At 41.3% G+C, this 10454-nt stretch overlaps 1 protein-coding gene across 1 annotated transcript; it reads right to left on the bottom strand.

Moving 5' to 3' along the window:
• Window positions 1–3176: 3176 nt before the first annotated feature.
• LOC139415475 (BAALC binder of MAP3K1 and KLF4 b) lies at window positions 3177–9619 on the bottom strand. The gene is made up of 4 exons (XM_071163569.1): window positions 9545–9619; window positions 7757–8877; window positions 6329–6522; window positions 3177–3385 (listed from the first exon to the last, which is right to left on the bottom strand). The coding sequence occupies exons 2-4, from the start codon at window positions 7941–7943 to the stop codon at window positions 3203–3205; spliced, it is 564 nt and encodes a 187-aa protein (XP_071019670.1). The 5' UTR covers window positions 7944–8877; window positions 9545–9619; the 3' UTR covers window positions 3177–3202.
• Between the last annotated feature and the right edge of the window lie 835 nt (window positions 9620–10454).

Below are 10454 nucleotides of genomic sequence, written 5' to 3' on the forward strand. Positions count from 1 at the left end.
CAACCAGTGGACAGTCAACCAGTGGACAATCAACCAGTGGGCAGTCTTCCAGTGGACAGTCTTCCAACCTAAATGATCTACAGATGGTACAAACATTTCAAGAATTCTAGGAAGTGACTTAAAAAAGGAAAGGAAACTACAAAGACGTCCCTATATGTTAATTTATTGTCAGTAGTCAGTACAAATGTATACTGTCCATATTCATAAACTTGAACCAAAAAGTTAAGCCAAAATGACCTGACAAAGTGTACTTACAAGCTGTTACGTTAAAAAGTACAAATAGGTACCAAGATAATCACACTGAGGCAATATGTATATTAGTAAAACACCATTGAAATACTGCTTAGTCAACCTTTTTGTTGTACACTCACCAACATTCCAACCAATCAATTCCAACCAATCAATTCCAACCAATCAATTCCAACCAATGAATATAAGTCTGATTTTTTAACCGTTTTTTTCTTATTTGCCATTCAGATTCATTGTTTTGTTTAAACGTATCTCTAACCAATCAGATTCATTGTGTTTTGTTTAAACTTATCTCTAACCAATCAGATTCATTGTGTATTGTTTAAACCAAGTAAATCCCAAGCCATTGATAACAACTTCATTGTGTTTCAGTTGAATTAGAATTTGAGATAAATACTATGTATAAATGATATGAAGAGGGAGAAAATATATGTATTTCACCACCGTCTGCTACACAGGGTTTCCGTCTAAAACTTCTGGAGAATTTCATTGAGAATCTGCTGATGCTACTGTAAGCATTCAATAGATCAGGGAAAGGAAACTTTGATTGGGGGTGGGCCACAAAAAATCAGAACTCATTATTTAAATTTGGGGGGAGGGAATTTATCTGAGGGCCTTCAAAAGTGGGGGTGGCCCATTCCTGCACTAGAGGAAGGATTTAAATAATCACACTTCACAAGTCAATCCGTTTGAAACTAAATTGTCTTTCTGATTGAATCAAGCTCTCTTCATGTAGAGCTCATACTAGATATATAGTGGCATGACCTCTTAATCAAGCCATTCAGTCACTAGTTTATAAAGTCACTAGTACATAAAGTCATTAGTTTGTAAAGTCACTAGCTAGTTCATAAAGTTTTGTTCACAAAAAGTGCCTATTCATTAGAAGACATACCTTCTCGTAAACATCGTAGTCTAAAAACAGTTTTTTTCATCCATCAAAGACCAAACAAACACTGCCCAACGAGTTGCCCGTAGCAATACTAAACATATACAGTACATTACAAAACTAGCTACTTCAAGGCATGTTTCCTATTTAGGAACATTAGATTATGATACGTCTTCAATATGGCCGATCATTCAGCCGCTACAGTGCAGTGCAGTTCAGTTCAGTTCAGTTCAGTTCAGTTCAGTTCAGTGCAGTTCAGTTCAGTTCAGTTCAGTTCAGTTCAGTTCAGTTCAGTTCAGTTCAGTTCAGTTCAGTTCAGTTCAGTTCAGTGCAGTTCAGTTCCTACCAGGTCAAAGTTGTACTTATGCTTTTTTTGCTTTTTCTTTTTTTTTTACATCTTGGTCCCAAGCCCAGCTTATAAAAAGCATTCATCTTCGTTAGACAAAGTCACAAACTCTCTCATCCTGACAGCATTTGGTGTCAGGCCCGTAGAGGTATCTCGTTTATCAGGTCTGGTCCCAGGTAGAGATAGCGGACCAATTGTGCCACGGATTCAAACCCTCTATCTCTATAATCAAATCGTTATCTTTTTTTTCATCCTCATGAACCTCAAACAGCATTTTGGTATCATTGTTTCTCTCCCCCTCAAAGGAAAGTCCATTCAGCAATACATTCTTTCTCACAGCGTTCATTGTCTTTCCAAACCACGTTCTGCCATTGTCTTTCCAAACCACGTTCTGTTATTGTCTTTCCAAACCACGTTCTGCCATTGTCTTTCCAAACCACGTTCTGCCATTGTCTTTCCAAACCACGTTCTGCCATTGTCTTTCCAAACCACGTTCTGCCATTGTCTTTCCAAACCACGTTCTGCCATTGTCTTTCCAAACCACGTTCTGCCATTGTCTTTCCAAACCACGTTCTGCCATTGTCTTTCCAAACCACATTCTGCCATTGTCTTTCCAAACCACGTTCTGCAATTGTCTTTCCAAACCACACTCTTGTCATTGTCTTTCCAAACCACGTTCTGCCATTGTCTTTCCAAACCACGTTCTGCAATTGTCTTTCCAAACCACGTTCTGCCATTGTCTTTCCAAACCACGTTCTGCAATTGTCTTTCCAAACCACACTCTTGTCATTGTCTTTCCAAACCACGTTCTGCAATTGTCTTTCCTAACCACGTTCTGCAATTGTCTTTCCAAACCACGTTCTGCCATTGTCTTTCCAAACCACGTTCTGCAATTGTCTTTCCAAACCACACTCTTGTCATTGTCTTTCCAAACCACGTTCAGCAATTGTCTTTCCAAACCACGTTCTGCAATTGTCTTTCCAAACCACGTTCTGCCATTGTCTTTCCAAACCACGTTCTGCAATTGTCTTTCCAAACCACGTTCTGCCATTGTCTTTCCAAACCACGTTCTGCAATTGTCTTTCCAAACCACGTTCTGCAATTGTCTTTCCAAACCACGTTCTGCAATTGTCTTTCCAAACCACGTTCTGCCATTGTCTTTCCAAACCACGTTCTGCAATTGTCTTTCCAAACCACGTTCTGCAATTGTCTTTCCAAACCACGTTCTGCCATTGTCTTTCCAAACCACCTTCTGCCATTGTCTTTCCAAACCACGTTCTGCCATTGTCTTTCCAAACCACGTTCTGTCATTGTCTTTCCAAACCACGTTCTGCCATTGTCTTTCCAAACCACGTTCTATCATTGTCTTTCCAAACCACGTTCTGCCATTGTCTTTCCAAACCACGTTCTGCCATTGTCTTTCCAAACCACGTTCTGCCATTGTCTTTCCAAACCACGTTCTGCCATTGTCTTTCCAAACCACGTTCTGCCATTGTCTTTCCAAACCACGTTCTGCCATTGTCTTTCCAAACCACGTTCTGCCATTGTCTTTCCAAACCACGTTCTGCCATTGTCTTTCCAAACCACGTTCTGCCATTGTCTTTCCAAACCACGTTCTGCCATTGTCTTTCCAAACCACACTCTGTCATTTATTTTCCAAACCACACTCTGTCATTAGCTTTGTCCCCTGTTACCCCCTCAGACCTCGGTGTATCACAGTGTTATTCCCTAATGTTCCTACTACGTCCTTCAGCCACGTCCTTCAGGCCCTCCATAGGCTTCATGACCTCGAAGGTGGTGAGGGACTTCTCCTTAATTTTCCCACTCTTGTCCACGTGTCTGATGCTCTGTGTCACTGTGATGGTTACCTGCTTCGTGGACATCCTGTTGTCTTGCCATTTAGTCTGTGGGGGGAAACAAGGGTAACTCTTTATAAATGTGGTATATATGTGGTATATACACTACCAGTCGATAGTTTGGAAACACCAACTCTTTCAACGGATTTTCTTTATTTTTGTACTATTTTCTACATTGTACAATAGTAGTGAAGACATCAACACTATGAAATAACACAATATGGAATCATGTAGTAACCAAAAAAGTGTTAAACAAATCAATATATATTTTATATATTCCTCAAAGTGGCCACCCTTTGCCTTGACGGCAGCTTTGCACACTCTTGGCATTCTCTCAACCAGCTTCATGAGGTAGTCACCTGGAATGCATTTCAATTAACAGGTGTGCCTTGTTAAAAATTAATTTGTGGAATTTATTTCACCCTTAATGTGCTTGAGCCAAACAGTTGTGTTGTGACAAGGTAGAGTTGGTATACAGAAGATAGCCCGATTTGGTAAAAGACCAAGTCCATATTATGGCAAGAACAGCTCAAATAAGCAAAGAGAAACGACAGTCCATCATTACTTTAAGACATGATGGTCAGTCAATACGGAAAATGTCAAGAACTTTGAGAATGTGTTGTGTTATGTTGGTACTCTTCAATTGTTACTAAAGAGAGAATGTTTATAGGGACAAAAACAGTTTAGATAAGCAAACATAATAATTTGTGGTATTTAAAAAAAGTTATACAATATATTGCTTACGGATGTGATATGTACGGGTTATGAATGTGTTATAAATCGACTATGTAGGTAAACATAGTTGGGGCGGCAGGGTAGCCTAGTGGTTAGAGCGTTGGACTAGTAACCGGAAGGTTGCAAGTTCAAATCCCCGAGCTGACAAGGTACAAATCTGTTGTTCTGCCCCTGAACAAGGCAGTTAACCCACTAGGCCGTCATTGAAAATAAGAATTTGTTCTTAACTGACTTGCCTCGTTTAATAAAAAACTTGAAGTGTTACCGAAACAAGAATGCTTTAATACATTCTGGGTAAATCTAAAAAGTATTTTGTCAATGAATCTCATCCCCAACCTCCTCAAGGAGGGACGAGTAGAGTGAATTTTGAACAAGGACCTCCAATGCTCTTACAGGTTCCCATTTTGAGAAGGAGATGAGAGAGAATCGAGGAAAATACTTTTAAAATTAAACCATTAACTTACTGTTTCCTCAGTGATAGAGTTGACTTACTATTCCCCCAGTGATAGAGTTGACTTACTATTTCCTCAGTGATAGAGTTGACTTACTATTCCCTCAGTGATAAAGTTGACTTACTATTCCCCCAGTGATAGAGTTGACTTACTATTCCCCCAGTGATAGAGTTGACTTACTATTCCCTCAGTGATAGAGTTGACTTACTATTCCCTCAGTGATAGAGTTGACTTACTATTCCCTCAGTGATAGAGTTGACTTACTATTCCCTCAGTGATAGAGTTGACTTACTATTCCCTCAGTGATAGAGTTGACTTACTATTCCCCCAGTGATAGAGTTGACTTACTATTCCCTCAGTGATAGAGTTGACTTACTATTCCCCCAGTGATAGAGTTGACTTACTATTCCCTCAGTGATAGAGTTGACTTACTATTCCCCCAGTGATAGAGTTGACTTACTATTCCCTCAGTGATAGAGTTGACTTACTATTCCCTCAGTGATAGAGTTGACTTACTATTCCCTCAGTGATAGAGTTGACTTACTATTCCCTCAGTGATAGAGTTGACTTACTATTCCCTCAGTGATAGAGTTGACTTACTATTCCCTCAGTGATAGAGTTGACTTACTATTCCCTCAGTGATAGAGTTGACTTACTATTTCCTCAGTGATAGAGTTGACTTACTATTTCCTCAGTGATAGAGTTGACTTACTATTCCCTCAGTGATAGAGTTGACTTACTATTTCCTCAGTGATAGAGTTGACTTACTATTTCCTCAGTGATAGAGTTGACTTACTATTTCCTCAGTGATAGAGTTGACTTACTATTTCCTCAGTGATAGAGTTGACTTACTATTCCCTCAGTGATAGAGTTGACTTACTATTTCCTCAGTGATAGAGTTGACTTACTATTTCCTCAGTGATAGAGTTGACTTACTATTCCCTCAGTGATAGAGTTGACTTACTATTTACTCAGTGATAGAGTTGACTTACTATTTCCTCAGTGATAGAGTTGACTTACTATTCCCTCAGTGATAGAGTTGACTTACTATTCCCTCAGTGATAGAGTTGACTTACTATTCCCTCAGTGATAGCGTTGACTTACTATTTCCTCAGTGATAGAGTTGACTTACTATTCCCTCAGTGATAGAGTTGACTTACTATTCCCTCAGTGATAGAGTTGACTTACTATTTCCTCAGTGATAGAGTTGACTTACTATTCCCTCAGTGATAGAGTTGACTTACTATTCCCTCAGTGATAGAGTTGACTTACTATTCCCTCAGTGATAGAGTTGACTTACTATTTCCTCAGTGATAGAGTTGACTTACTATTCCCTCAGTGATAGAGTTGACTTACTATTTCCTCAGTGATAGAGTTGACTTACTATTCCCTCAGTGATAGAGTTGACTTACTATTTCCTCAGTGATAGAGTTGACTTACTATTTCCTCAGTGATAGAGTTGACTTACTATTTCCTCAGTGATAGAGTTGACTTACTATTTCCTCAGTGATAGAGTTGACTTACTATTCCCTCAGTGATAGAGTTGACTTACTATTTCCTCAGTGATAGAGTTGACTTACTATTTCCTCAGTGATAGAGTTGACTTACTGTTCCCTCAGTGATAGAGTTGACTTACTATTTCCTCAGTGATAGAGTTGACTTACTATTCCCTCAATGATAGAGTTGACTTACTATTCCCTCAGTGATAGAGTTGACTTACTATTTCCTCAGTGATAGAGTTGACTTACTATTCCCTCAGTGATAGAGTTGACTTACTATTCCCTCAGTGATAGAGTTGACTTACTATTTCCTCAGTGCGTAGGACGCTTCTTCTCTGTACTGTAACAGGTGAGGGTTGAAGCGCCTGGTTGTGGGAGGGCAGTATTGCAGGGTGGGCACTCAGCTTTACATTGTTCAGTCCTGCTTCAGACATGTCAGAGCACACCTGTAGATAGGCCTGGGCTGGGGCAGGCAAGCCGTCTTCAAAGAAATCTGCATCTAGAAGAAAACACCTTTTAATGTCCCCCTTTATCGACCAGTCTCTTGTGCAGTGGGCTCCCAAGTTGCACAGCGGTCTAAGGCACTGCATCTCAGTGCTAGAGGCGTCACTACAGACACCCTGGTTCAAATCCAGGCTGTATCACAACTGGCCATGATTGGGAGTCCCATAGGGCGGTGCACAATTGGCCCAGTGTCGTCTGGGTTTGGCCGGAGTTGGCCGCCATTGTAAATAAGAATTTGACGTTTTCGAACAACTTCTAAATTTGACGTTTGAGAAACATGGATGAACATCTAATTCTGATGTGAGACTGTGAGAGCTGGTCGAAACACCACTGCTCGATGCATAGGTTTGTCACATCTGCACTAACTGAATGAGTCATGCAGCCTAAACATTGTTTTCTTGTTACACATGATAATGGATGATAATGGATCTCCCTTAGTGACCACTAAAATACTTACTATTTCCATGGCAACTACAGCCCTTTTGGCAATGTTTTCAACCTTTGCTGGCTTCAAACACATTCCACAGAAGGCCTAGTGTCTGCGGAATTTAGGGTTTTCCTTTCAATTAAGACCTAGACAACCAGGTGAGGGGATTTCCTTAATAATCAGTGACCTAGACAACCAGGTGAGGGGATTAATTTAATAATCAGTGACCTAGACAACCAGGTGAGGGGATTTCCTGAATAATCAGTGACCTAGACAACCAGGTGTAGGGATTAACGTAATAATCAGTGACCTAGACAACCAGGTGAGGGGAGTTCCGTAATAATCGGTGACCTAGACAACCAGGTGTGGGGAGTTCCTTAATAATCAGTGACCTAGACAACCAGGTGAGGGGAATTCCGTAATAATCAGTGACCTAGACAACCAGGTGAGGGGAGTTTAGTAATAATCAGTGACCTAGACAACCAGGTGAAGGGAGTTCAGTAATAATCAGTGACCTAGACAACCAGGTGAGGGGAGTTCCTTACTAATCAGTGACCTAGACAACCAGGTGAGGGGAGTTCCTTAATAATCAGTGACCTAGACAACCAGGTGAGGGGAGTTCCTTACTAATCAGTGACCTTAAGTGAGGAGTGAAAACCTGCAGACACTCGGCCCTCTGTGGAATGAGTTTGACACGTGTGCCCTACTGTACATAGTGCAATAATTCGGACCAGAGGTCTATATAGCAAATAAAATGGCGTTTCAGGTGCAGCCTAAAGCCGAACCAGGTATGTTCTCTTACCAGGTGTGATGGTTTTCTCAGAGACAAAGCTTTCAGATGAGTTCTCAGAAGGGATATCCATACTCTGTATGGAGGAGAGTGGGATGTCTGTGTCTGTACTGGTCAGCCAGGTAGATTCTGTTTCCTTGGTCCAGCTCTCCAGGTACCTGGGCTCCAGAACATCAGTCCTGCTGCCACCACACCCCATGGTGCCTCCTATAGTTCCCCCTACTTAGCAGGGAGAGAGGGACAGACCAGGTTCTCCTCAGACAGAGAAAGAGGAGGGAGAAACCCAAACGGCGGGACTCTGGCTCTTGGGTCCTCTCAGACAGAGACAGGAAAATGAAGAGACAGACAGGTACCTCCTCTCAGACAGATACAGGAAAATGAAGAGACAGACAGGTACCTCCTCTCAGACAGATACAGGAAAATGAAGAGACAGACATGTACCTCCTCTCAGACAGAGACAGGAAAATGAAGAGACAGACAGGTACCTCCTCTCAGCGGGCGCAGAGAAGGGAGGGATCAGAGCTGTGGATTCTGTGTTTCAGAGGTGATTTGGAATCCCACTCTCTTGAAGAGATAGCCCTTACTGGGACTCGTAAGCCCGGATGTTGTAACCCTATGTTAACTCTGATGTTGACCTCTGACCTTTGGTCTAATGGGTTGGTGAGTCAACAGGAGATCGGGATGTCTACTTGGTCTAATGGGTTGGTGAGTCAGCAGGAGACCAAGATGTCCTCTTGGTCTAATGGGTTGGTGGGCCAGCAGGATGCCTGGGGTTGATTGCAATGTACCAAATGCACGAGATCTAAGAAAAGAATCCGCCAGATGTCAAGAAATCAGCAGGAGATGCAATCCTCTCTCAAGGGGAAGGATGAGGTGGTTTGTAGTGGCATTCACTACCAGTACCCATTTGTTCGATTTTCCGCCATTTTCTTAAAATCACTTCAGTTGATTTGTTTCAGCAGAATTGCTGGGGTCTTTTTTTCTACAGATTCCTGTTCCTCTGCAGGTGAAGTAGGACACACAGTGGGCGGGTCTTACATCTCACCTGGCCAACCTCTGCGCCTGCATTATCAACACCCCATTGGTCCAATGACATATCAGTCTGTCAGGGAAGGGAGCCTGAGGGGTTTTGCCTAGGGAAAGGATGGAGAAAGCATGTCAACTGTGCATGTCATTTGTTGTGCATAAGAAAGTTACATCTTGTTGTGTTATTAGCTGCTGTTTTATGATTTAAATGAAATGCCTCAAGCCTATCTGACACAGCAAGTAGGGTGACTGTCATCTTAATTGATTGTTTCCGTGTCTAATATTTGGCGTGTTTTTTTTTTTTACGTTTTTTTGTGCAAAATGAAAATTACTGTTTGGGATTTTGAAATCACACTGACATCATAACCAACTGAAATGTCATATATATATATATATATATATATATATACATATATATATATATATATATATATATATATATATATATATATATATATATATATATACATATATATATATATATTGTTTTTACCAATGTATCGAAATACTGTATGCATTAGCAATGTATTGGCACACGCCTGTAATAACAGTACGACAACACAGAGCACCACATCTATGTCGTTGTGGGCCACAATAACATCACAATAAATCAATGACGTTTCAATAGAAAATTAGACAGATGCGACGGAAGAAAAAAAATATATATGAACGTGAATGGCTAATATTCAGCTGTAAGAAAGGCTACCCTTTTCGTGTGTTCACCTGATATAAAAAGCAATAACAATAGTCTTTCGCTTGCATTCATTTACTTACTATCCACGGACATCCACCGGGTTCCTCTTTTTCCGCCTGACCTCCTCTCCTCCTCGCATCCCTCCTTTCAGAGCGAGTAGCCTTCCACCAGAGCCAGTAGAACCACTGGGCCAATAACGACACTCCCCCTTCACCGTGTGTGTGTGTGTTACGCGCGCGGGGGCTGGCGCTCGCAAGCGTGAACGAGCCTGCCCTATGCGCGCATATTAGTGCTTGTAGCCAATTTGAACATTGATAGCAGAAATGCCACGTCATCTGCAGTCTCTTGATTCGTGTCTCACATATTCTCCGTAATGGGGCTATAGTGAAAAAAACATACTGTCATTTATTAGACCTTCTTCTCTTGATTAAAGCATTTACAATGTGCATTACAGGTAATTCCATTGTAATTAATTGCTCTTTGAAAAATATATTTGTATTCCTTATTTTACCTGTCTACTCAGAGTACATTGGAAATCAACTAAAGTAAAAGCACGTCATGATGCTGGATGTAAAATCCCTGACACACCTACTCTCTGCTCACTGTGAGGCATCTAAGTATGAGTCAGATGTATTGTGTAATGCTAAAGAGATTATGTTACATCCCAAATGGCACCCCATTCCCTAAATAGTGCACTACTGTTGATGAGGCCCATAGAACTATGGTCAACGGGGAATATGATGCCGTTTGGGAAGCAAAACCGCTTTAAATAACCCTTTTTAGTCCCAGGGAGAACCCTTTTGGGACTCTTTCCACAGAACCAAAAAGGGTTCTCTCTGGAACCAAAAAGGGTTCTCCCTGGAACCAAAAAGGGTTCTCTCTGGAACCAAAAAGGGTTCTCCCTGGAACAAAAAAAGGGTTCTCCCTGGAACCAAAAAGGGTTCTCCCTGGAACCAAAAAGGGTTCTCCCTGGAACCAAAAAGGGTTCTC

The sequence above is a fragment of the Oncorhynchus clarkii genome, chromosome 8 (genome assembly GCF_045791955.1).
Source record: "Oncorhynchus clarkii lewisi isolate Uvic-CL-2024 chromosome 8, UVic_Ocla_1.0, whole genome shotgun sequence".
NCBI lineage: Eukaryota > Metazoa > Chordata > Actinopteri > Salmoniformes > Salmonidae > Oncorhynchus > Oncorhynchus clarkii.